We start from the raw sequence: 27667 nt of genomic DNA on the forward strand, positions 1-27667 counted from the left end.
AGGTGTGTGTTGCATGCACACTTGTGTATATATACTCAGTGTCTGTCCTGTGCTGTGTCAGTGCTGGGGTGGTGTCAGGAAGCGTGTTGGTGAACTGCGGCTTACCCCCACACCCACGACCATATCAGTGAGCATGGCTTCCCCCTGCCCCCCGCCGCCCTCGCATCGCCAGTTGTTTGGGGGATAGAACATTGTCTACTGGAGGAGAACTGAGCTTCCCTGTCCCATTCTAAAATGGGGTCAGGAAGGGGATTACTCTGCTGCCTGCTCCCATTGGATCCACCCACAGCCTCTCGAGGTAGAGGCAGGCACCCCGTTGTCCAGCTGTGTGTGGCCTTTCTGAATGATGTGGTTCTTGGGCATTTGAGCCAGTTGCCAGCCATGTGCCCTGCCCCACAGGTCCTGGGAGTTTCTGGTAAGATTCCACAGCTGTTGGTAAGTCTGAGGTTTGCCTTTGCAGATGGAAAAATGGCTTCCAGAATTGAGTGTGGTGCCAGCCAGGAGAGCCCAGGAGTTGTGAGGTGATGTTCTAGCCTGTGGGGCAGGGGCCTTGCCACCAGCGTCCTGCAGTTGGCTGTGACTTCACCAGCAGGAAGGTTATCTTCTCCAGGAAGTCTTTGGGTGCTCTTCTAGTGAGCTCAGTTGCCAGTGGATTTCTCAGCCATAATGTGTGGGGTTAGCCCCGTGTGCTGGGCTCCGGAGGGGTGCGAGCGTTCTGGCTGGTCAGTGACTATGAGAATAGCGTTATTGGTGTCAGTCAGAGCCTTTGTGGGAACAGCGCCGTTGTGGGTCCTTTACTCCGGCTTGGCGTTAGCACCCAAGATGCTTCCTTTGCTCATTTTCAGGTCGTTCTGAGTCCTTGTCTTGCCAGGCCATGCTCTCTGCCTGCCCCTGGGGTCAGGAATCTTGCAGTGGCTGGGGAGACACAAGCACAAGACTGACTAGACATGGAAGTACGAGCTGGTCGAGCTGGTGCTGGGGCTGTGGGGACCCAGAGGGAGTCCACCTTTTGTCATGGGGCCCAGGGAGCCCCGTGGGCCGGGGGAAGGGCCTTTCGGTATGTGCAGTTTACTGTTGAGAAAGCAGGCCCAGCAGAGGGAAATGAGTTTGCACCAGGCCTCCAGGAGGTCGAGGTCTGGGCGAGTCTGTGAGGTCACGTGGGCATCAGACACAGGACAGAGGCTCTGTCGCCCAAGTTGGAGGGCAGCGGTGCAATCCTGGCTCACTGTAGCCTCCACCTCTTGGTCTCAAGCGGTTCTCCCACCTCGGTCTCCTGAGTAGCTGGGACTACAGCTGTGTGCCACCAGACCTGGCTAATTTTTTTTTTTTTTTTTTTTTTGGTAGAGATGGGGTTTTGCCATGTTGCCCAGGCTGGTCTGGAACTCCTGAGCTCAGGCGATCCTCCTGTGTCAGCCTCCCAAAGTGTTGGGATTACAGGCGTGAGCTACTGCACCTAGCCTGTTTGTTTAATGCATTTATTTATGTAGAGATGGGGTCTCGCTATGTTGCCCAGGGTGGTCTTAAACTCCTGACCCCAAGCAATCCTCCCTCAGCCTCCCAAAGTGCTGGGATTGTAGTGGTGAGCCACCACACCCTGGTTTTCTTTATTAATGGAGTAATTATGGGTTGGTCTGGTCTTCTGCCTTTTGCACTTAGGGATTCATTTCTTTATGTGGGTGCCTGTGCTGGGTGTGTGCTGGACCCAGAGGTAGTCCAAGCACACTGTGCCCTCAGGGTCTGTGGGGCAGGAGGCAAGGTCTGCAAGCAGGCGTGAAAAGGGGCAGGGCAGGGGTCTGGAGGAGGCAGGAGGAGCCAGGGCACTGTCTCGGCCTTGGGCCAGGCCACCCTGTATGGTCAGCAGAGAAGTGTAGGGGAAGGCATGCTCAGGGCATGGGCACTGGGCTGCTTCTGCTGTGGGGATGCCAGCCATAGACATGCTGTGGCCATACGGTGTCCACTCACTCCCGGGGGCCCTTCCAGAATTTCCTCGATTCAGTTTCTTCATACTTAGGGTATTTTATAAAGACACGCACAAATGTACAGACACAGACAGATATAGATCCAGAGATGCAGAAACAGACACACATGGACACAGACACACGTACACATACCCACACAGACTTAACACACACAGGCACACAGAGGCAGACACACGGACACACCCACACCCCCCCCCCCCGACACAGACACACAGGTATTGACACACAGACAAACCCACACATACACCCACACACACACACACACACACAGGCAGACATCGACACACACACACCCCCCCGCACGTACACAGACACATAGGCAGACATCGACACACACACACACACACACCCCCCTGGCCTCTGCCCACTCCCCTGTGCCGCTGGAGGTTCACAGCACGCTCTGATTGAAAGGAGAGCAGAGAAGAAGGATGTGTGGTCTGCTGTGCGTCCTTTTCGGTTTCTGAAGTGCCCTGACTTGTGGCACAAAACACACAAAGAGGGTTATCGGAAGATGTAAAGCACAATTAAGCTTTAGATCATTCATTTCTAGAGTGTTGGGGTGTTGTTCTAACTGGGATACTCTGAGGGTAAAAGGGGGGACACAGTAGCCGCCCCGCCAGGGTGACAGCGCAGCCTGGAGCTGTTGGCGTGAGGCAGTGCTCGTGACGTCCCCTCTGCCGCGTGTGACTCAGGAGTGGCCGTGGTGCAGACTCTTGGTCTCTGATCCAGTGGGTCTGGGGGGAGCCCCAGAACCTGCAGTTAGGGAAGCCGCTCGACACTGGTCCACGTGAGGTGCTGAGTATTTGAAGGACGCCAGATGTCACATGGCCTCATTGAAACTGGTATGAATTTTGTATTTCTTTAGCCCACGTGTCTTGGGCTAGAGGCTCCTTGTGTGATGAGAGGCTGCCAAGCTGGATTTCTACAGGCGATGCATAGCACACCTGGAGATGGGCGCCTCCGCGATTGGGCACTCTCAGGTGTAAGCAGGTGGCACAGAAAGCTTCCCCAAGTGCACGGCGGTCAGCATGGATGCCCCTTAATTCCTTTCTCATGAAGGGTTTTGGTTTCTTCCTAACCCTGGACAACAGGGGATTATCAGGAGTTTTTGATTGCCTTATTTATTTATGTAAATACAAGGACACAACATTGAAAATCAACAAACTTTACTTTCTAGAGCAGTTTTTTTTTTTTTTTTTTTTGAGACGGAGTCTGGCTCTGCCGCCCAGGCTGGAGTGCAGTGACCGGATCTCAGCTCACTGCAAGCTCCGCCTCCCGGGTTCACGCCATTCTCCTGCCTCAGCCTCCCGAGTAGTTGGGACTACAGGCGCCCGCCACCTCGCCTGGCTAGTTTTTTGTATTTTTTAGTAGAGACGGGGTTTCACCGTGTCAGCCAGCATGGTCTTGATCTCCTGACCTCGTGATCTGCCCGTCTCGGCCTCCCAAAGTGCTGGGATTACAGGCTTGAGCCACCGCGCCCGGCCAGCAGTTTTAAGTTCACAACAAAATTGAGAGGAAGATAACAGATTTCCCGTGTGCCCCTGCCCCCACTCCCAGCCTCCCCCAGTGTCCATGTCACCGGCCAGAGTGGGACATTGATTACGGTGGATGAGCCTGCAGTGACACGCCTCTGTCACCCCAGTGTGGAGGTCACGTCAGGGTCTCCACTCTGGGCGCTGCAGCTCCAGTAGGCTGGCAAATGCATAGTGACATGTGTCTGCCATTAGAGTGCCATACAGAGCAGTTCCACTGCCCCGACACCCTCCTCCGCCTCTCTTCCTCCCCAGGCCCTGGTCACCGCTGCTCCTTTTACTGCGTCCTTAGTTTTGCCACTTCCAGAAAGTCGTCTGGTTGGAATCATGCAGTTGGAAAAGCCGTTTCAGAGTGCCTTCTTTCCCTTAGAAATACGCATTCAGGGTGCCCGCGCATCTTTTCATGCATGGCTTCAGGGCTCATTTCCGTTTAGCGGCAAATGACATTCCATCGTCTGGATGTTCCACGGTTTATTCAGTCACCTATGCAAGGACGTCTTGGGTGCTTCCAAGTTTTGGTGATGATGAATAAAGTGGCTGTCACATCTGACAGCCGCACAGGTTTTTGTGTGGACATAAGTTCTCAGCTCTGTTTGGTAAATACCAAGGAACTTGGTTGCCGGATGGCATGGTTGAAAGTATGTTTGGTTTTGTGAGAAGTGGGCAAAGTGTCTTTCGGAGTGGTTGTGGCATTTTACATTTCTGCCAGCAGTGAGCGAGCGTTCCTGCCCGACATCCTCTCCTGCGTTTGCTGTTGTCGGTGCTCTAAGCCTTGGCCGTTCTGATAGGTGTGTGGTGGCACCGCGGCTACATCCGCTTAAGGACCTCGGGTGTGGAGCATCTTTCCATATGTTCATTTGCTGTCTGTGTATCATCTTTGGTGAGGTGTCTTCAGACTTTTTGCCATCTTTTCCCCCACATAGCAAAAGATCATTTATTGGCTCTTGTTCTTCCAGCTCTTTGCTTTGAAACTGAGCATACACTACTCTGTAAGCCTCAAAATCCAACACATCACGTGCATCATACTTTCTATAATGAGAATCCATCTCACACAGTGTAAAGCTACTGCACTGCCTCAAAACTGCAATTCCCCGGCACTGTCCGGCATCATCAAGTAGTCAGAGCATTCTTGCCCGCACAGGGCTTCTGTGAACTCTGCAGGCACACATGTGCACAGTCGCACGCTCACTGGTGAGCCTGCCTCCCTCCCACAGCATCTCCACTCCAGTGCAGGAGCCTGGTCTGTCAAACCGTATAGCCATGCAGGCCCCGCGGGACATGGCAGCATGTGGTCTGCAGGCTTCCCAGAGCTGCTGCCCTGGCATCGTTCCTGAAGGACAGCAGTGAAGCTGCTGAGGCCAAGGGAAGGCCAGAGTCCAAGGAAGGCTGTGGAAGTGTCACCAACGTCTCCTGGCTTGTGGTGAATGCAGCACTTGCTTTATGTGCACACCGATCTGGCCGTTCACAGGCAGGTCACCTTCCCCGTCCTGCTATCCCCCACAGTTCAGGGGCCTGCCCACAGCTGTCCTGGGGCTCCCTTGCTGCGTCGTGTTGCTTGACTATGTGCCTACTCCGAGTCCAGTATAGCTCAAGACAGCTTGCCAGGCCAGGGTACCACAAATTGTTAGAAAATTAATATTTCCTTCATTTCAATATCTTAATGGTAGAGTGATGGCGAACGTTTGTGGGAATACGGCACTTCAATATCTGGGTCCTCTTGTTAGGTCCGTTTTGGAAATTTCTGCCCTTCCAGCACACACTGCTTCCAGTCTTTGCCACTCGGAATGCCCCACACTTCCCGCCCAGCCAGGCACGTGCCAAATACACGGGGGGAGGAACTTGTAGAAGCGCTCATTTTCTTTTCGTTGAGTTTTAAGGACTCTTTGTATATTTTGGATGCCAGTCTTTTATCAGATAATGTCTTTTGCAAATACTTCTACCCCATTTGTGGCTTGTCATCATCTCTTGACACACACTGGTTTTGTGTTGGAAGTCAGTGGGATTTCTCACAAGCTTTTCAGGAAATAGCCTTAGAAGCAGAATTGCCAATGCTGCTATTAGTGTTCCTCTCCATGGCCATCTGGAGAGGCAGGAAGACACGTGCTGGCCGTGACTGGGGGAACTGCACTGGTGAAGATGGAACGGGGCCGTCTGAGGCTGATGGTAGTAGTGGGTTTGTCTGACTATGGGTGCCCCTACTCATGCCTGTTTCTAGGTGGTGGGTGCAGAAAACACACAGCTGTTCCGTGAGCTGGCCCCCATCAGCATGTGCCACCCACAGGCGGTGCCTGCACCCCACGGCGTCAGGCCCATGCATACATGTACATGCGCTTCGTGTGTAGGGCTGTGAAAGGAGCAGCGCATGTTTGTGGTCACCGTGCGGACGTGTGTTGTCCGGACTCGCTAGACCACTTCCCGGGAAGCGTGGCTCGTGGAATTCTCCTGTCGCTGTTGAACGCTGGTACTGTGCTGTAGATCTGAAAGTTGGACCCAAGCTTGAGATGTGTGTCAGCAGCAACTCTCCAGTTACCTTTTTGGTGAAATGTAAGTTGACAGCCAGCTTTTCCACTCAGCAAATTGTAGGAAGTCATGTGTTTTGGCATCAGTTACCCTTAAATTAGAAACAGGACAATAGAGGAAGTTGTTGATTGGAACAATTGTAGTTTCGCTTGTCTGAGTGCATCTGCGAATCATAACAAAATTGTTGTCACCGATTGCCCCGACAATCGCTGGAACAGGCTCCAAAGGGAAGCTTGCTTTTCTATGCTAGGGAAAATCTGCCCGAAAAGTTGTACTTTTCTTTTGAACATAAGATACCAGAACAGGTCACAACTTAACTTTTGAGCTTCTCTGCATTTAAAGCAGCTGAGGTGGCGGCGGCTCTCAGGGGTATAGGATTGCCTGTGCTGGGGGAAGGAGGGGCGTGACGTCATGCCTCGGTCGGCCGTTTTCAGCTCTGTACTGAGAAGAATCATTTTCCTGTTTTCAGATAATGCTCTCGTGCTTATAGAAAATAGTTTCCTTACAGAAAACAATTTGCTTGCTCTAAGAAAGTGACCTCATGGCTGTAGTTTGCTGGGCGTTGGACTGGTTTTATGGTGTCTGATTGCCCCCGCTCAGTGTGAAAACACACCCTGCACTGGTGCCCGGCCCCTCCCTGCACACTCCTCCCTTCTCTTCTTAGAGCTGCTTTCCTTTCATTTCTTGTGAGGCCCTAGAGATGAAGTGACTGGGGGAGGCCGTGAAGGGAAGGATTTCAAACTGCCTCAGAGGCTTCGTGTTCAGGAAATATGCACCACATGGGCCCTTGTTCCAATCCCAGCGAGGGCTGTGGGTGAGGAGGACCAGAGGGCCTAGAGGTGTCCACTGCTGTCTCTCTGGAAATGGACCATCACATCCAAACATGTGTCCATGAACTTTGGAAATACGGTCCATCTTTAAGTGGGGGGCTGTGCATACTTTGGTAATGGTTTGGTAGACTTGCTAATTTGATTATATTCTTTTTTTGGTCCATTCTCGCTCAGACAACAAAAGAATTAGATTGTAAACTGAAAATATAAGAATGAATAGCCTTAATTAGATGGGAAGGGACACAGGGGCCTTTCCAGCATGATAGACGGGTTCTGTCTTGATAGGAATGTGTTGAAACTGTCTGAGTAGTACATTCTCACTACATGTAAATTATACCTGACTTCGTAAACAACACTTACCAGCTGTCATGATCTAGCCAGTTAGAGAACATAAGGGCAGAGGAAATCCCATTTGCAGTGACCATGACAAAGGTTAATTAGGAGAAAACGTGGAAGACCGTGGAAGGGCTGCTTTTAAGTTCTCCCCAAAGGCGCTAGGGAGGACGTGGACAGGTGCAGGAGCGCTGTTGTTCTTGGAGAGAACAACTCAGCAGCCTGAGGATATCGGCTCCCCCCAGGCTAGTTTATAACATTAATGGAATCTCAATAAAAATACCAACAAAGACTTTTTTCCCAGAGCGAATCAGTCTGTTCTTAAAGTTCATAAAGTTCATGTGCTCATGAAGTTCTTGGCAATAAACATGAGAGAATTACTAGGACAGCGCTGATGGGGGAGAAGCAGCAACATCAGGACCCTCCCCTCCCCCAGCAGAGGTCGAGATGTCCCGACAGCCTCTCTGCCTCCCGCAGCTAGGTAGACAGGCACACGGGTGGGACAGATTGCAGCCTTGAGAAACGGAGACGCGCACGTCGACATTTGGTGTGTGCAAAAGAGCAGTCCCAGGGCTGGCAGTGGACTCTCAGATCAATCATACTGCGACACCCAGAGGGCCACTGGGAGACGCAAAGTGGCTGCTAACTCACACCACACTCGAGCATATGGATCTGAGGCCTCACAGGGACCCACATAGTTTTCCACTGGGAGCTGTCATCTGGGTTGAACATTCAGTAGCCTGTTACATGGATTTCCTGACCAAGACATGTTCTTGTGTTCTTAAACGTATCAGAATTTGCTAGTACCTTTCCCATGGGCTGTGGGCCCAGTAACCTGTCCTTCAGCCTTGGCCCTTTAACTGAAGAAATGCTCATGCTGGTGCTTCCGGCACCAACCCGGAGGCTACCAGCTCTCCTTTCAGAGTGGCCAGTGCTGGGGCCGGGTCACCATGGCCTTCCCTGTGTGCTGTCCCCTGCAGTTCCACCCGCTAGATCTTTCCGTATTGACTAGGTGATATGACCTTTAACTAACTTACTTTCTTTTCTTTTCTTTTCTTTTCTTTTCTTTTCTTTTCTTTTCTTTTCTTTCTTTCTTTCTTCCCCCCCCCCCCTTCTCTTTCTCTTTCTCTTTCTTTCTTTCTTTCCTTTCGAGACGGAGTGTTGCTGTGTCACCCAGGCTGGAGTACGGGGGCGCAGTTTCGGCTCACTGCAACCTCTGCCTCCCAGGTCAAGAGATTCTCCTGTTTCAGCCTCCCCAGTAGCTGGGATTACAGGCACATGCTACCATGCCCAGCTAATTTTTTTTTTTTTTTTTTTTTTAAGTAGAGATGGCGTTTCACCATGCTGACCAGGATGGTCTTGATCTCCTGATCTTGTGATTCACCTGCCTCAGCCTCCCAAAGTGCTGGAATTACAGGCGTGAGTCACTGCACCCGGCCATGACCCTTGATTCTAAGTACAACACTTAAACTTTATTTTTAAATTATTTCCTGACTTCTCCTAAAATGCTTACAGAATCCCCAGGGCTTGGCAGAAATAAAATGTTTGGAAGCACCAGCTGCACCAGGTGGCATCCTGCTGTGAGCTGTTGGGTGTTGTCTCCAAGATACTCACCTTGAAAACTGGGTTAGTCCAATGGGTGCATATCCTTGAGGAAATTAAGGTTGGTTAACATGAGGTGATGTTGTTGTGATGGCTAATTTAGCCTTGTTAAGATTACTGTTTGGACAGTTGCCTCAACTTTGCCTGTTTTTAGAAGCTCGGAAGCTTGCATTGGTGTTGACACCCTAGGTTGATGACATTCCTTGGATAAGTTCATGAAGGTATGAGACATTTGGTAGATTTTTGTACTTACTGCTACTTTAAACAAAGTCAAGATATCTAAAGATATTTGTTGTTTTCATCAATATAGATGCCAGTGAAGTCACCTGTGTAAAATCCGTGTACTGTGCCCCTGCCTCTGCCCTGCTTGAGGAAGGCAAGCCAGCTGTGTTCATGCGTAGGCTACTTGCGTAACAGGTGACACCCGTGCCATGCTCATGCTGTTTCATGAGGACTTCAGGGAGGCATGAGCCGGTGGCTGGTCACCCGGAGCACGTGGGCATAACTTGAGCATATAAAATAGTTTCCTTAGAGACTGGTGGGGTGGGGAGTGGTTTTCCAGTGCAGACACCCCATAGTACCTATCAGCTGATCAGCCTTGTTTGTTCATTTGCTTCATTTGTTCATTTAACAAGCCTCATCGAGCTCTTACTGTGTGGCTGGAAATGGTGCATATGGAAGGGAAAGCCCAGGTTCAAGAAGGATGGACATTGCCCACTGGGGACTGATGCTGGGAGATCTGGGGACAGATGAAAGCAGGGGATGGGGGTCTCTTGAGGGGGCTTCTCTCACTGCCTGGCAGGGTTTGGCCATCCACCAGTAGCTGTCATAATCCTTTGTGCAAGATGGGGATCACCCATTCTAAAGGGGTCCAGTGAGCCCTGAGAAGAGTCTCTCAGACTGGGGTGGTTGAGCTGAAGGTGGGAAGGGCAAGAGGTGGAGATGCATGGCCGGCAGCATGGGCAGAGCCAGGCTCAGCAGAGAGACTGAAGGGAGCAGGCTGGCGGAGAGGCAGCCTGCTCCGAAGGGTGATCCCTCGACCGATGGGCAGCACTGCCCAGGCATGGTTCTAGAGCTAGGGGGCCTGATGTGGGGCCTGGGTGCACGGCTGAACGTGCAGCGCCGTCCCTGGCAGGCTGGGTCAGCAGTCCCCCAAGGTGTGAAGCCGTCGTGCTGGCCCCTCAGCCTGCTGAGCAGCGGTGTCTGGCGGCTCGCCCTGACCGTAGCCATGCAGATGCTCTGGCGGTGTGAGCTAGACGCCTTTCCCACCCAGCGGCTGGTCTCCCTCCTTTTCATCTTCTCTTTGAAAGGTCAGTTTTACACCGGTTGTTAGAAGTTTGGTAGGAAAGCCCCAACATTTCAGAGGAACTCCAGTGAGGTAGCTGACTTTCCATGTCAAGGGAGCCACTCCTGCACCACTCTGTCCTTCTGTGGATTTGCAACTCTGTTACTAAGAGTAACAGTACTGTCCCCTCCTCCCCCTGTTGTCGCAATCAGAGATGTCTCGAGTCATTGCCAAGTGTCCCTGGAGGGTGCAGAGTTGCCCCCGGTTGAGAATCGCTACCTTCAAATAATTCATATATTACTTTATTACAGACATTTATTGCCTAACTGTCAGCTCTTACTGAAATGAATCTTAGGAACAGAGACTGCTTCACTTCAGGCACAAGTCTCTGAGGACACCGCAATGGGACAAAGGGCCAATTGAGCAGAAGTGCAGGATCAGATGTTTATAATTAAGTCATTAGGATTTCTTAGAAAACTAATTGCTTTTGTTCCTGCTCAAAACCCAGCTGATGTGTTCAGTCTTTGCAGACGTGTCTGGGTGTTATTTCTTCTCACAAAAATGCCTCCTCTTACCTGGTGGAAGAAAGCAGTTAAAATCATTGACCCTATTCTGGTACAAGATTGACAGACTGAAAACAGGGAAAATCGTGACATTTTCTGTTAGGAATGATTCCAAAAAGGTGGGGGCGGAACAAGAATAGCAGAATGTTGGTCCTTGTTAAACCTGATGGTTTCTTATACTATTCTGTTTACTTTGTGTATGTTGGAAATAGTTCTGGCCGGGCGTAGTGGCCCACGCCTGTAATCCCAGCACTTTGGGAGGAAGAGGCAGGTGGATCACGAGGTCAGGAGATCGAGACCATCCTGGCCAACATGGTGAAACCCTGTCTCTACTAAAAATACAAAAATTAGCCGGGTGTGGTGGCGCACGCCTGTAATCCCAGCTACTCGGGAGGCTGAGGCGGGAGAATCGCTTGAACCCGGGAGACAGAGGTTGCAGTGAGCCAAGATCGCGCCACCGCACTCCAGCCTGGGCAACAGAGCAAGACTGTCTCAAAAAAAAAAAAAAGTTCCATGACAGAGTTTTTTGAAAAAATATTGCGGTAAGGTGACAGTTTGGAAACTCTTGTTTTAATTGAGGTGTTTCTATGGTAGAGGACATTTGGCAAAGTTGAAAGAATTCTCAGATAAGGGCTGTCGTGTGGAATTGTAGCGACGTTCGGGGGACGTAAGAAGCAAACACATAGGTAGCACTGCTTGAGCCTTTGGTTCTGAAGGAATTAGTAGGCATTCTGGTTTCCGCTGCGGCGTGAAAGAAGATGTAGGGAAGAGCTGGAACGGAAGAGCCAGGTGCACGGCTTCCTTAGGTGCTATACGGAACCTCCCGTACAGAGAGCCCTCTGTCTCCTGGGGCCCCCGCGCCGGGGACCCACCTTCTCCGTCGAGGCTGCGTGAGAGAGGAGCCAAGTGAAGACGGCACCTCGAGGTTTCTGGTCTCTGGGGAGAAAGAGAGGAGCTAATTAAGACCACCTTTGGTTCGGTGGAAATTAATGAGAAATACTTTTATTGAAACCAGTTGTTGGAAAAATTCTCAGTAAGGTATTGGCCCATAGACCGGGTGCGGTGGCTCATGCCTGAAATCCCAGCACTTTGGGAGGCTGAGGCAGGCAGATCTCGGGGTCAGGAAATCGAGACCATCCTGGCAAACACAGTAAAATCCCATCTCTACTAAAAATAAAAAAAAATTAGCTGGGTGTGGTGGCGGGCGCCTGTAGTCCCAGCTACTCAGGAGGCTGAGGCAGGAGAATGGCATGAACCCGGGAGGCGGAGCTTGCAGTGAGCCAAGATCGCGCCACTGCACTCTAGCCTGGGAGACAGAGCGAGACTCTGTCTGAAAATATAAAAAAATAAAAAATAAAAAAAAGATACTGGCCCACAGACCTACCTTCATATAACCTTGAACACCATTTAGGTATGTTTTCAGGGGCTCTTTCTGGCACTTCAATTGAACTGAACCCGGTGTCTGGAGACCTAACTCCAGAAGTTCTGAACTTGGGGTGTTCCACATCCCCGATCTTATCTTACCTGTGGAGAGATTGACCTCATTTCCTCAAACATTTCCAAGGCAGCATTTCCAGTTGGCTTATTTCTGCTTTATTGTATGTGTTTGTCCAGGTGGAGAATTTGTCACCAAGCTGGGTTTGTCACTGGAGGCAGGGTGGTGGAAACGCGAGGGTTGGGGTGATAGGGTTCCACAGACCCTAGCAAAGCTGCGTATGGGTTGGGAGTCTCCGAACCCGTAGGTACCATAGTCAGAGTTTGGCACATGCGTGCATTTTTTTCTGAAGAGAAGGTCTGTAATTTCATTTTATTACCAAGAGGTTTTATAACCTAAAGGCCAATATCACAGGGTTCCAGGTGCCTTTGGGTAGATTTCGAACTCCCTGCTGGACAGAGAATCATGCTATCCTCATTCCATCCAGCCTCCTCCTACTTTTAATTTTTCTTTTTTTTCTTTTTTTGTTTTTTGAGACAGGGTCTCTGTCACCCAGGCTGGAGTGCAGTGGTGCGATCTTGGCTTACTGCAGTCTCCACCTCCTGGGTTCAAGTGATTCTCCTGCCTCAGCCTCTGGAGTAGCTGGTATTACAGGCTCCCGCCACCATGCCTGGCTAATTTTTGTGTTTTTAGTAGAGACGGGGTTTCGCCATGTTGCCCAAGCAGGTCTCGAGCTCCTGACCTCAGGTGATCCACCTGCCTCAGCCCCCCAAAGTGCTGGGATTACAGATGTGAGCCACTGTGCCCAGCCTGCTTTTTGTTTTTCATTTCCACCTGTCCAGGCAGGGTCTAAAGTTTCCCTTTTTGGCTGGGCACAGTGGCTCATGCTTGTAAATCCCAGTGCTTTGGGAGGCTGAGGCAGGGGAGATCGCTTGAGCTCAGGAGTTGGATACCAGCCTGGGCAATATAGTGGGGACCTTAGAAAAATTAGCTGGGTGTAGTGGTGCACACCTGTAGTCCCAGCTACTCGGGAGGATGAGGTGGGAGATCACTTGAGCTCAGGAGTTTGAGGCTGTGCACTCCACACTCCAGCCTGGGCAACAGAGCGAGACCTTGTCTCTAACAAATTAGACTTTTTTAAACAAAAGTTTAACCTTTTGATTCTCTTTTTCCTACCTTCCCCACTTTTCCCTTCACCTCCTTACTTCCCTCTCATGATATCTGCAGCCAAAGGGCGTCGCCAGCCGCCTCCAGCCTGCTGGAATAGTTACGTGCTGTGGTATACGGGGTGGACGATATTGTTACTGGCCAAAGAGTGAATATTTCTAGCGTTTTTCTCTGTCTGCTCTTTGATCCTGCTTTCCTTGATTGCCCCACCTTTGTCCTTCCCCAGGATTCACTTCCACATGAGAAAATGTTTTTCGAGAACGTAGGTTTGGTTGTTAGCACGGACGTACCCAGAGTGAGTGGCAGAGAGGCGTGTGATCTCGGGGCAGGTCCTTGGGGCACACAGCTTGCTCGGGGGTCAGGCGGCGCTCCACAGGGCCATCTGCTGGCCGCCCCTGACTCTGGCCGGGTTGTTTTCCTGTTTTGCAGATCATCCAGTCACTCGATGGGGATTACCAGCGGAACACCTGTTTGTGTCACCTTCCCACCTCTCTGTAGCAAGAAAATTCACTTCAGCACCTCTTCAGTAATAATGATGAAACTGGTATTAACTGAATGGCAATTATGGATTTTTAACTCTAATTCACAGTAAACCAGCAAGCCATATGTTTAAAATCCAACCAAAAATCGTTGTGTGTTGCTGCATGTCTCATACCATTGTGAGAAGTTGTGAGACACCCACCTGTGCAAAGAGGAATGTAAGTGTTACTTGCCCGAGGAACACAACCGAAGCAGAAAGAGAAGACGTCTTATTTATCATTACAGATAGATGAAAGCATTATTTATATAGATAGAATATATAGATAAATATATATATTTTTGGTGGTAATGAAAATGGCTCCGCAGAATGCCGACCCGGAATCTATGCAAGTTCAAGAGTTATCCGTGCCCCTGCCGGACCCACAGAAAGCCGGAGGCGCAGAGGCCGAGAACTGCGAGACCATCAGCGAGGGGTCCATAGACCGAATCCCCATGCGCCTGTGGGTGATGCACGGGGCGGTGATGTTTGGCAGGGAGTTCTGTTACGCCATGGAAACCGCTCTGGTCACACCAATACTGTTGCAGATTGGTAAGTCTCCTCCCCGTCTGTGCGCAGTGTACGCTGAGCGGAGTGCTAGCGGACTGGGCGTGGCTCTGATCCTCCGGAGGTGGAGGATGGCATGTCCTGGAGAACCGCGGGCACAGAAGTCTTGGTCTCCTCTCCCTTCAGCCTGCCCTGATGCTGGTTTTCTTCTCCTGTTTTTAGCCAGGTTTGGGGAGGAACGATCTTCGTATGTTGACGCTGAATTACAGTTTTGGCAAAGTAGCTGAGTGTCTGGGGCAGATTGGCACTGAAACATACTGACTCTCAGCCGGGGCCCATCTCCCCCGCTGTCCCTGCCAGGGCACAGTGAACGATGAGCAAAGATTAGGGTCGCCAGCACTGACAGTCACTGGCTGTGTCATGCAGGCGAATTTGGGAGACCCTCTGTGCCACACTCTGATTCTTCGTGTGTAAAGTGATTGCAATCGCACACCAACCCAAAGAGGGTCCCAGGTGCACTTAGAACAGTGCCTGGCTGTGGGAGACACTGAAAGATGCTGTCATCTTATCATTGTTGCTGTTGACTTGAATCCAAGGTTATTGTGGACGGTAGATGGCTCAGTGACAGGCATTTCCAAAAGCATGAAAATTCACAGTCACATGCAGGTGGGCATGAAAACACAGAAATTCACAGACACGCAGGTGGGCATGAAAACATGGAAATTCACAGACACACGCAGGTGGGCATGAAAACATGGAAATTCACACACACATGCAGGTGGGCATGAAAGCATGGAAATTCAGACGCGCAGGTGAGCAGGAAAACACGGAAATTCACAGACACTCAAGCGGGCGTGAAAACACGGAAATTCAGACACGCGCAGGTGAGCAGGAAAACACGGAAATTCACAGACACACTCAAGTGGGCGTGAAAACACGGAAATTCAGACACGCAGGTGGGCATGAAAACATGGAAATTCACAGAGACACACACAGGTAGGCATGAAGGCACGGAAATTCAGACACACGCAGGTGACCAGGAAAATACGGAAATTCACAGACACACTCAAGTGGGCGTGAAAACACGGAAATTCAGACACGCGCAGGTGGGCATGAAAACACAGAAATTCACCAACACTCACAGGTGGGCATGAAAACATAGAAATTCAGAGACACTCAGGTGGGCATGAAAACACAGAAATTCGGACTCACAGATGGGCATGAAAGCACAGAAATTCAGACGCGCAGGTGAGCATCAAAATACGGAAATTCACAGAGGGGTACAGGTGGGCATGAAAACATGGAAATTCACAGACACACGCAGGTGGGCATGAACACATGGAAATTCACAGAGACACGCAGGTGGGCACGAAAACAACGGAAATTCACACACGCATAGGTGGGCGTGAAAACACGGAAATTCAGAGACACCCACAGGTAGGCATGAAAACACGGAAATTCACAGATGAGCGCAGGTGGGCATGAAAGCACGGAAATTCACAGACACAGGTGGGCGTGAAAACACGGAAATTCACAGAGACACGCAGATGGGTGTTAGAACACGGAAATTCACAGACACACACAGGTGGGTGTGAGAACACGGAAATTCACAGACACGCAGGTGGGCGTGAGAACACGGAAATTCACAGACAACGTGCAGGTGGGCGTGAGAACACGGAAATTCACAGAGACACGCACAGGTGTGTGTGAGAACACGGAAATTCACAAACACGCGCAGGTGGGCATGACCAGACTCACATGTGCAAGATGTGTTTCTTCCAGATTACTGGGCAAGAGAGCGGGGACCCTGTAGGGAGTCCCCACGGGGAGTGTCTTGGGCCCGAAAAGTTTTGTCAGAATGTTTAGTTTTCCTTATGATCTAAGGAAGTTTTGAGATCTGTCATTTTCCAAACCCTTAGCCATATAAGGTATCTGGGTAAGAGGCAGACAATTTAGAAGCATCAGTTTTATTCTAGAATTCCACATGTTGCACAGTAAAGTATTTTTAAGCCTACTTATTTTGGTGGTTTTAGGGATATTTGTTGGTACAAACATAATAAAGTGTTTCTTGTTCCGTGAGCGCTCACTCAGCGCGGCTCCCTCGGTTACGTGCACGGATCTGACTCCAGCATGAAATTGTAGCGTTTTCTCCCCCTGTGTGCGGGGCGGCCCTGCTGGCATCGGCACCGACTCCCTGTCACCCTGCCGTGGAGCTGATGCTCATTATTACCGAAATCACAGGAGATACTGTGTCCATCCCTCGATCGTGTCGCTTAATACATTAATGAAAAAGCACTCATCTTACTTTTCTAGTGCTTCCATTATTGCATTTCAGCGTGCTTTTCCGTTTGCAGTCCTGTGTCTTTTTTGATCTTTAAAAACCTTGTTTTGAGAAGGCTTCGTGAGAAGGCCAGAGGACCTGGGGCTCAGACACGGTTAAAGGACTCTTTTCTGGAGGGCTGGGGAGTCGGACGTAGGGGACCGGGTTCAGGTCGCGCTTTCGTTCTCTCCTGTGTGTGTCACTCTACATTTATTCTGCTTGTGCTCCCTGGGTGCTCATCATATCCTAGGGCATGGAGGGCGGACAGGACCCACATCTGTGGGCTAGGGGGCTTTGCTCTGTGGCAGGGGGGCACTTCGAGAAAGAAAGTGACCCGACCAGCGAGGGAGAGAAACGGGCTGGGTCAGCGTGGGCAGGCCTGTATGGAGAGCAGGGCAAGGGCTCTTGGGCATCGCATCCAGAGGCCGAGGGAGGGGAGACCTGGATGTGTTCATGGAACTGAAGGACCACTTCTGTGACTAGACCTTAGCCAGGGAGAAGTTGGGTAGCAACTAATTTTACTAAACATTTATTTTGTCCCTTCAGTGTGTAAGGACTTGGCACTGAGGCAATTATGAAAGCATTGTCATAACAAAGCTCAGGCGGTTGGAGTTACGAATTGGGCACCATCCTTCAGTTTCTGGACAATGAGTTCTGGTCGTGGTGACAAATACAAAATTTAGAACCTCTGGTTCCTGAGAATGAGTTGATATGATAAAGAGTCGTTAGGAACTGCTTTTCCCTAGTTTTCTCTATGGCGGATGATGTGTATTGTGGCTTTAAAAACCTGAATGCTTCCGCGACACCTTGGAATTTTCATACTTTATAGATGGTGGGTCTCAATTTCTATACAGCTTAGCACATTGCGTTGTTTGGTTTTGATTATTACATGAGACTTGTATAGATTTGAGAAAATTTCGGAGGACAAATACAGACGCTCCTCACCTTGCAGCGGGGCTACGTCCCAGTAAACCCATCGTTGAAAATATCTTAAGTTGAAAATGCGTTTAACACACCTACCCCACCGCACGTCATAGCACAGCCTCACCTTTCTTAACCATGCCCAGAACACTCACATCAGGCTGGGCACGCTGGCTCATGCCTGTAATCCCAACACTTTGGGAGGCCGAGGTGGGAGGATCACTTGAGCCCAGGAGTTCAAGACTAGCTAGGGCAACATACTGAAACTCCGTGTCTACAAAAAATAAAAAATTAGCTGGGTGTGGTGGTGTACACCTGTAATCACGGCTATTCAGGAGGCTGAGGTGGGAGGATTGCTTGCACCTGGGAGATGGAGGCTGCAGTGAGCCATGATCATGCCACTGCACTCCAGCCTGAATGACAGAGTGAGACCCTGTCTCAAAAACAAAACAAAACAAAACAAAAAAGAACCACTCACACCAGCCTATAGTTGAGCAAAATAATGTAACACAGAGCCTATTTTATAATAAAGTGTTGAAGATCTCATGTAATTTATTGAATACTGTACTCAAAGTGAAAACCAGTGTGTATGAGGACTCAAAATACGGTTTCCAGTGAATGTGTATGGCTTTCACATTAGCATGAAGTTGAACAATCGTAGGTCCAACTGTCATAAGCCCAGGACCTGTCTGCATATGTACTTCACTACACTATATATGTAGTGCATATTAAAGGTAGCTTTCCGAAGTTGCAGGGGTGTCTGTTCCATATAAACCTCCAGAAATGGTGACTGAAATGGGAAGAGTTGTAGTAAGTGGTTAGGCTGTGGCAAACTGACCCTAACCAGATGAAAGTAACCTTTATTGACCCTAAGCACTACATAGTTCACGTAAAACTATAAGCCCTGGTCTGTGTTGAGCAGGAGAGTAGGAACTGTGAATAGAAGGTATTTTTACAGGTGATAGGAACAGGGCTTTAATGAGTTTGTTCTTAGATGTGCTTAGATTGAGTCCAGACAACAAAAGGCCCAATTTATTTCTCCAGGTTTGACTGAAATTACACTTACAAGGACAACGTAGTGACCCAAGTTTTCCCTGATCGGAGTGGGAGTTTCTTTAAAGAGTTGTCTGCCGTCCGTACCCAGAGATTTGGAAATACTGTTCCCCCAGTCTGGGCAGTTTGACAGTTGGCATGAGATGTCCACAGTGGTGTGGCTGTCGCCATTAGGACCTAGAATATTTTCATCACCCCAAGGCTCCCAATGCCCCCCACATCAGCCACTGCACTGCCCCCAGCCACCACCAACCTGCCTCTGTTGTCATGGTGCTGCCCGTTCTGGAATCAATGTAAATGGAATCACATAGCATATGGTCTGGCTCTTGTCACTTAGCATAATACTTTTCTGATAGATTCATCCATGTTACTGCATGAATCAGTACTTTGCCCCTTTTCAGTGCTGACTAGTGCTCCACTGAATGGACGTGCCGTCATTTGTTTTCATCCATCAGGTGGTAGAGATTTGGGTTGTTTCCATTTTGGAGGCTGTGATAATAAAGCTGCTGTGAACATTGACCTGCAAGGCCCTGTGTGGATGTGTTTCATTTCTCATGAGTGAGTCACTGGGAGTGGCTTGCTGGGTCCAGTGCTTTCCAGGGCATTGGTACCTCTTGCATTCCTACCGCAGTATAGGAGAGTTCCCATTTCTCCACATCCTCGCCAACACTTAGTGTTGTCAGTCTTTTTAAACTTCATTCATTGAAGTGGGTGTGAGCCATATCTCATTGCAGCTTTAATTTGCATGTTTTTTTTTTGTTTTTTTTTGTTTTCTTTAAGATGGGGTCTCACTCCGTCACCCAGGCTGGAGTGCCATGGCACTATCACAACTTACTGCAGCCATGACCTCCTGGGCTCAGCTGATTCTCCCACCTCAGCCTCCCAGGTAGCTGGGACTACAGGTGTGCACCACCACACCCATCCAATTTTTGTATTTTTTGTAGAGATGGGGTTTCACCATGTTGCCCAGGCTGGTTTCAAACTTCTGGGCTCAAGCCATCTGCCCACCTCAGCCTCACCAAGTGCTGTAATTACAGGTGTGAGCTACTATGCCTAACCTGTGTGTGTGTGTGTGTGTGTGTGTGTATATATATATATATATATATTTTTTTTTTTTCTTACACTTTATTGAGACAAGGTTTTGCTATGTCACCCAGGCCAGTCTTGAACTCTTGGACTTACGTGATCCTCCCACCGTGGTATCCCAAAGTGCTAGGGTTACAGGCGTGAGCCACTTTGTTTTGTTTTGTTTTAACAGGGACTCTGTTTCCCAGGCTGAAACACAGTGGTGTGATCATAGCTCTCTGCAGCCTCAACCTTCCTGGGCTCAAGCGATCCTTCCGCCTCAGCTTCCTGAGTAGCTTGGACTATAGGCATGCACCACCATACCTGGCTAATACTTTAAATTTTTTACGGAGATGGAGTCTCATTATGTTGCCCTGGTTAGTCTAGAACTCCCGTGCTCAAGTGATTCTCCTGCCTCAGTCCCAAAGTGCCTGGGCTATAGGCGTGAACCACTGTGCCAGGCTCCTCGTCATTTTTCTAATGATACCTTTCAGAAAGCAAAAGTTTTAAATTTTGATGAAATTTGGTGTATCAAATATTTTTTTTTGTTCTTTTTCAATTAAGAACTCTTTGCCTGATCTGAAGTCTTTTTAAGAGTTGGAGGGTCTCGCTACATTGCCTGGGCTGGAGTGTAGTACTGTGATCATGGCTCACTGCAGCTTCAACTCCTGGGCCTGAAGTCTTAATGATTTTCTCTTACGTTTCCTTCTAGATTCCTTAATAGTTCTCTCACCTAGGTCTGTGATCCATTTTGAGTTCATTTTTGTATACCATAAGAGTTGAGGGGTTCCCCCTCCATCTGGCACATGGAAATTGAGTTGTTCCAGCACCATGTGTAAAAAGGCTGTCCTTTCCCATTGAAATCCATGGCGCCCCTGTTGGCATTAACTGACCACCTATATTGTGAATCTGTTTCTAGGCACTGTTCTGTTCCTTGGATCTATGAGTCTGTTCTTGATACAATTGATTAATTTCTGTAGTTTTATGGTGCATCTTGAAATTAGGAAATATACCTACCTTTTGAAACTTGTTTTTGGCCAGGCATGGTGACTCACACCTGTAATACCAGCACTTTGGGAGGCCAAGGCAGGAAGATTGGTTGAACTCAGGCGTTCGAGACAGCAAGACCTCATTTCTAAAAAAGAAAAAGAAAACTTGTTTTGGCTGTTGTAGGTCTTTCACATTTCCATATAAATTTTAGAATTATCAATTTCTACAAAAAGCCTGCTGGATTTTTACTGGGATTGCGTTGAATCTGTAGAGAATTGACATCTTAATTTTGAGTCCTTCAATCCATGAACATAATAGATCTTCTCGATACATTTAAGTCTTTAATTTCTCCTAGGAATGTTTTGTAATTTTCAGTATGTAGGTCTGTCACATACTTGAAGTATTTCATTGTATCATGTTATTGTAAATGGTACTGCCTTAATTTCCACTTCTGGTTCTTCATCGTTCTGTAGAGTAGTATAACTGATTTTTATATATTGACCTTATACCTTGCAATCTTGCCAGACTCACTTAGTAGTTCCAGTAACTTTTAATTATAAGACCTGTATTGGTGTTCCTTCTTTCCTGATATTGGTAATTTGATCAGTCTGGTTAAAGGTTTATCAATTTTGCTGGTCTTTTCAAAGACTCTGCTTTCAGCTTCATTCGGTTTTTTCTTCTGTTGTTCATTTCTATTCTGTTAATTTATGCTCTTATATTCATTTTGTTTTCTTCTGCTTACTTGGTTTTTTAATTTGCCATTTTTCTAGTTTATTATTTTTCTATTATTAGATGGGGTCTCACTGTGTTGCCCAGGCTGGCTGGACTGAAACTCCTGGGCTCAGGAGATCCTCCTGCCTCAGCCTCCTGAGTAGCTGGGATTGCAGGTGTGTACCACCACAACTGACTACTTTTTCTAGTTTAAGGTCGAGCCTAGAGCATTGGTGTTTTTTAGACTTTTCTTTCCTAATAAAATCATTTATTAGAAATGGCTTCATTTCTAATAAATAAAATTGCTGGTATGCAGAGGGGTCAGGGAGGAATATCAAGAGACTGTAAGAGACCCCTGAGATACCCTCTGTGTGACCCCGGTGACCTTCATCCCCTGGTTTTCACGGCCTTGTGCAATCCCCTCCCCTTGAGTAATTCCTGTTAACCAATAGAATATGGCAGCACTGAGGGAATGTGGTCTGATGCGAACGTGTGACTCCACCTTGCTGGGAGATCCTCTCTGTTGCTGCCTTGGCCTGCACATTTTGATGAGTCAAGCTGCTTTCTTAGAAAGACCCATATGGCGAATAACTGAGCAGGAGGCCTCAGCCAACACCCCCAGGGCCGAGGCTGTCGGTCCAGGAGCCTGAGAGAGGCCCTAAGCCAGAGCTACCCCACAGAGCTGTGCCTGGATTCCCGGCCATAGGAGCTGTGTGGCCGTAACTGTCGCTCTGTGCCGCTGGACGCTGTGCAGTTTGTTACGCGGCAGCAGGAAACCCGAACACATGCTCAGAATATTCTGGTGGTCAGACTCTTGGACTGCACTGCTTCCCCCTGTATAACTTAGGGTGCGTTGGTATCTTTCCCATTGTCTGAATCCTCATCTTGGTAGAAGGGGTACGAAAGTACTGCAGATGAAGCATGTTTGTATTGATAAATATCTCAGCAAAAACCTTAGATGATAACTCGTTTTGAAATATCAAGCAATAGCAAGTCTGCCCTTTCTCTCTTCCCCAGAGAAAACTTTCCCTTTGGAAATCAGCAAACTGGAAGCTGTGAGAAGCAAATTAGCTCCATCTCTGCCATCAGCAGAATCAGTAGAGGAGTTGTTCGAAATCTAGGAGCAGCCAGCTGATGCCTGTGTGTGTGCGGTGGCCCTTGATGGCAGTTTCCTAAAGTGATTCACCCTGCACCATCCTTACTCCAGGCAGTGTGCCGTCTTCTGCAGACGTCAGTGGTGACACTGCCTGTGATGCTGCTGGCAGACAGTGCTGCTGCCCCTGGGAGGCCCCTCCCTTCCCCCCCGGCAGACAATTCTGCCGCCCCTGGGAGGCCCCTCCCTTCCCCCTGCCCTTGATTCCTGGCCTGAAGGCTGGTCTTTAGGTCCCGTTGCTTCCTCTTACTTCCTCCCATGTGGCCTCCCTGGAGTCCTTGCACCACACACAGTGGGGTTGGGACACGCTGAGGGTCTGTGAGTCCCATCTAGCTCTAAGGGTCCAGCTTTCTCTGAGTGACAGTTTGGGAGCTGTCTGCCATCAGGTGACTTTGGTGTGCTCGTGATGCTGAGACCAACTTTTTGGGGTCTCCTGGGAGACCCTGATGCTCTGGGATTCTCCAGGCTGCCCCCTGGGTCAGCCTTGGGGGAGGCAAGCAGTAAGGGGGGCTCTGGGAACCCTGGACAGAAGAGCGGAAGGCCCATTGTTCGTTTAGTGATGAATTAACACTTTCCTTTATGATGATGATTCAAGTCCTGTTTCTGGTTTCTCTTTCATTTCCATTATTTGCTCAAGTGACAGAAATTTCCTGTCCCTCCCCAAAACGGTGGTGGTGGAGGTAGCAGCAGCCAACAACCCAATGTTGGCTCCTCTCGGAGAATCCAAAAATCGATCGTTTTCCATGTGTGCAGCCTTACTTATCTCTGCAGATACCAGCATCTCGTTTCTTCTGGAAGCGTGTGCAGAGTTAACACATATGATGTGCTTAGAACAGAGCCTGTAATTTTAGCTGTTATTACTGTCATTATTTATTTTTTTTCTCCACTTGGGTTCCTAGTCACCGGCCTTGGTAACTTTCATCGAGGGCCTCCCTCGCACTGAGTGTTGAAAAGTCACTCAGTGGTTCAGTTTGCACCCCATTCATTGCACCCCAGTACAGCCCAGCCTCCACCTCCCCCCCAACCCCCACATGTCTTCTTGCTGAATGCACAGGGATGTCCTCATTTCCAGACTCGAGGTTTTCTGGGCCCTGGTGCTGGCCCTGTCTCCATCGCACAGGACTGAGTGGGCCTGGCTTCCGGCTCTGCCTTCCCTCACTCTTTTCCTGTGTGTGTCCTGTCCTGAGCCCCATCGGTGTCACACTGGACAACTCCAGGGTCTGTCACACTCAGTACGTTTGAGAGAGCAATGCTTTCAAAAATGGTGCTGTGTTGGATTTGATGAAACACAGCCCATCTATCTCCAGGCCAGACTTGTCTCTGCAGCTGTTTACTGCTCACGTCCGCCTGTCCTGGCCCCGCTGCATGCTCCCACTCAACACACTCCACAGTGTGCGCCTCTCTTCAGTGTTCACGTTGCTCCAGGACCCCCTGCAGCCCTGTCTTTCCACCCCTTGTTCCTGCAGGATGCCCTCTCCCTCCTAGACGGTGCATCCCCTAAGGACCACGTCCGACTCACCTTTGTTCCAAACCATGCCCAGCATGGAACAGAGGCTTGCGGGAATGAAGGAATGACTTGCTGATGAAGGGGAAATTGACGTGCCTTAGGCGCCTCACATGACCACCGGCCAGAAGCTGATGCATTATATTCCAGAGGAGGCTAGAGGCCATTCTGCCTCCGGCCCAGGCATGGCTGGACTCCATCTGGAGCTGCTCACTTGGAGGAGGCACAGGGGAACCTCCTGCAGGCAGGGTAGGGAGGAGGCCTTTCAAACCCAGGTGTTACCAGTCAGCACTGTGGCCAAGACAGAACCTCCTGTGACCTCAGGACGGGCGGAGCGCACCGTGAAGAATCAGGGGCAGTCTCCCAAGTAGCCGAGTTGATTGGGAGGGCAATTGGGTATACAGCTGACCCTTAAGCAAGTCGGGTTAGGGGTGCTGACTCCACGTGCAGTCAAAAATCCATGTGTATCTTTTGACTTCCCCTAAAACCTGACTACCGATAGCTTCCTGACTGGAAGCCTTACCAATCATGTAAGCAGGCAGTCAACACATCCCTTCTATGTTCTATGTGGTATATGTTTACAGCCAAGTAACCTGAAGAAAACAGAGCTAAGAAAAGTATAAAGAAGAGAAATGTATTTCCTATTCGTTATGTGGAAGTGGACCGTCATAAAGGCCTTCATCCTCATCTTCATGTTGAGTAGGCTGAGGAGGAACAGGGGTGGGTCTTGCTGTCTCGGGTGGCAGAGGCGGGAGAAAATCTGTGTAAGTGACCGGTACAGTTCAAACTCACATTGTTCAAGGGTCAGCTGTATTTAAATTTATTTTTGAGACAGGTCTCTGTCGCCCAGGCTGGAGCACAGTGGTGCGATTACGGCTCACTGCAACCGTGACCTCCCAGGCTCAAGCCATCCTACTGTCTCGGCCTCCCAAAGTGCTGAGATGGTAGGTGTGAGCCACTGTACCCGGCCTGTATTTAAATCTCGCAAAGTTTCTGGCAAATATCATTTCAGTGTTAGTATGGTTGATGGCAAGTGGTTCTGTTTTTCTGACAGTGGAAGGAATGGGTTTTCCTGTTCTTAAAAACCCTTTCTAGTTTGTGGGAATAAAAGCGCCATTGACACAGATGCCATTGCGCTTCCGTGCTTGCCGCAGCGGGGGACTGTGCACCTGGCGGAGCTGCCCTCGGTCACGTCCCCACACCACTGTGTAGGCTCGCTCATGCCTCACCCTCACTCCCACATTGGAGGACCTGCTGAGCCACATGCGGTGTCTTGGGACACAGAAGGCAGACATAGGGTCCCCTGACCTTCCGGCAGCCCAGTGGGGAGAACAGTCGTGGAAACAGGTTGCTGCAAGGTGGTGCTCAGAGGGGGTCTGACAGTGTGTGGAGGGACCCCAGAGCAGGAGTAACACTCCCAACGCTAGCAGGTTTTTCTTTTTTTTTTTTTTTTTTTGAGACGGAGTCTCGCTGTGTCGCCCAGGCTGGAGTGCAGTGGCCGGATCTCAGCTCACTGCAAGCTCTGCCTCCCGGGTTTTTACGCCATTCTCCTGCCTCAGCCTCCCGAGTAGCCGGGACTACAGGCGCCCGCCACCTCGCCCGGCTATTTTTTTGTATTTTTTAGTAGAGACGGGGTTTCACCGTGTTAGCCAGGATGGTCTCGAACTCCTGACCTCGTGATCCGCCCGTCTCGGCCTCCCAAAGTGCTGGGATTACAGGCTTGAGCCACCGCGCCTGGCCAACGCTAGCAGGTTTTTCTGTGGCTCCCAGCAAAGCCTTGGAGGTGGAGCCTCTGTCACCACCCAATAGACGGGTCCTGGCCCTGCCTGCTCCCTACTGCACATGGGCTGGCTTAGCTTTGAAAATCCTGTCTCCTCTTGTGAGATTCTACAGCCTCCTGCCACATTTCCTGGCCTGGGATCCACATTCAGGTCCACATTCAGCTTCCTTCGGTGTTTGTATAAACCCAGGATGGTGGTGGGTGGGCTCCCCCGACACGTGGCCTCCAGTCTCGGGCCTGTGCATTGAGGTGCTCGTGGAAGACAATATCTGCCGGCTCTCTTCCCAGCAGCCTGTGAGTGAGAGCAGGGAGTGGCAAGCTGCCTAATGGAGGAGTTTGGCTCAGCGACTTGTCCAGGGTCAGTGTGGGCTTGTTATCTGGGGCACTCATCGATGTACCACGGGAGCTGCGGCAAGCAACCAACCAAGCAACTTTGTATTCTCATGAGACCCTCAGGTTCTTTTTCCCAGCGCTCTCTTGCCTGTTCTTGATAATGGGGGAGTATGGTGTTCTGTCTGATACTGGAGCCTGCATTGCTAATCGCAGCACTTCCCGCACTGGTCTAAACATCCTCTGTGGGAGAACGATGTAGAATTGTCACAGCCAGGAGCCACGTTCATTCCCGCTGCGGAGGTCACTTGGGCCTGGCTTGTTAGATACCCAGGTTTAAGAAATGTAAAAATCATGATGATTCCAGTACTTACTTACTTTTATTTCTTAAATTCTATCTGTCACATGAGCTGGATTATTTAGAAGACTCTGGGCCTTTCGGTCATCGTCCTGGTCGTCCCTGTTAGTTGTGCAGGATTTTGTTTTCCTTTTATGGTGAAGTTTGAGTCTGTGGGTTTTTATTTTCAGTTGCCAGTTGTCCCGTGATCTCAGCTAAATGTGCATATAATGATGGCCGCACTTGGCGGGATGCGCTTCCCTTTTCATCTCATCTGTGCAGGGAGCTTGAGGACAGGCTCCCAGCCACAAGGAGGACTGCCCACTCACTCTTTTCTGTCTGACCTGGAGATTCGGGCGGTCCGCTGTCCATGCGAAGGCCACCGCACACTCCCTTGTCTTGTCCCTGTATGCACCATGACTTCACAGTGGCCATCTCTGTCCCGGCAGGAATAGCCCTGCGCCCCCTTCTTCCTGGCCAGGGTGGGACCTGAATCCTTGATTCCACACAGCCACCTCCTCTTCTGAAGGTGCTCTAGAGCAGAAGCAGTGCTCCCTCCTAGCGCTGCGGGGATTGCTGGGCTCCCAGGCCTGGGAGGAAAGGCTTGGAGGTGGCACAGAAGGCGGTGGGGGTGCCCGGACTGCTGGCTGGCTGTGAAGGGAGAGATAGCCCACCTGTCCCCAGAGGGCCCTGTCAGCACCATCCCATGAGCAGGTCCTGCCCCACAGAGCCAGCCCACCAGCGGTTCCCAGACCCTCACCCAAAAGGGAAGTTGTTTTTCTTTCTCTTTTTTTTTCTTTGACTGTGTTGTAAAGGATGCAAAGGAACTGTTTTTAAAATATAAATTCTACTTTCTTAAATGGACAGTGCCTTCACCAAGTTCAGAGTTGAGAAGTTACCATAGGGCAGACTGCAAGGTTTCCATCCACTCCTGTCCCCCAGGCTCCCATCTGCCTTCTCCAAAGGCAGCAGCATCCCCAGCTTCTACACAGTTGCACCCCAGGCAAGCGTCCTTGGACCTCGCCACTGTCCCCAGAGCAGCTCTTGGAGAACAACAGTGCAGATAAAGCCCCTGGTTCTGCGTCCACCACGTTGCCCATGAACCGTCTGTCGCCCTCCTTGGCTGTGCTGCGCGGCGCCCTCCTGGCTGTGCTGCTCCTCCGCCTGCCCGCAGAGCCACTGCTCACTGCAGCCTGGCCTGTTTGTGAAGCTGTGTGTGTTGTGCACTACATT

At 49.9% G+C, this 27667-nt stretch overlaps 1 protein-coding gene and 1 long non-coding RNA gene across 5 annotated transcripts in view; one reads left to right on the forward strand and one right to left on the reverse strand.

Annotated features, from left to right (window-relative positions):
* The window catches only part of LOC105488395 (solute carrier family 45 member 4), a 95487-nt gene that overhangs the window by 38056 nt on the left and 29764 nt on the right, over positions 1–27667 (forward strand). For all 4 annotated transcript variants that reach the window (XM_071067721.1, XM_011752385.3, XM_011752386.3 and 1 more), the window contains exon 2: positions 13676–14315. In XM_071067721.1, coding sequence (XP_070923822.1) covers positions 14075–14315 — 241 coding nt within the window. In that variant the 5' untranslated portion in view covers positions 13676–14074. The remainder of the gene's footprint in view (positions 1–13675; positions 14316–27667) is intronic.
* On the reverse strand, positions 11320–12253 carry LOC139355733 (uncharacterized). Its single transcript, XR_011606669.1, has 3 exons — positions 12169–12253; positions 11517–11580; positions 11320–11415 (listed from the first exon to the last, which is right to left on the reverse strand). It is a non-coding gene; the product is annotated as an uncharacterized lncRNA (long non-coding RNA).

The sequence above is a fragment of the Macaca nemestrina genome, chromosome 8, assembly GCF_043159975.1.
Source record: "Macaca nemestrina isolate mMacNem1 chromosome 8, mMacNem.hap1, whole genome shotgun sequence".
Lineage (NCBI taxonomy): Eukaryota > Metazoa > Chordata > Mammalia > Primates > Cercopithecidae > Macaca > Macaca nemestrina.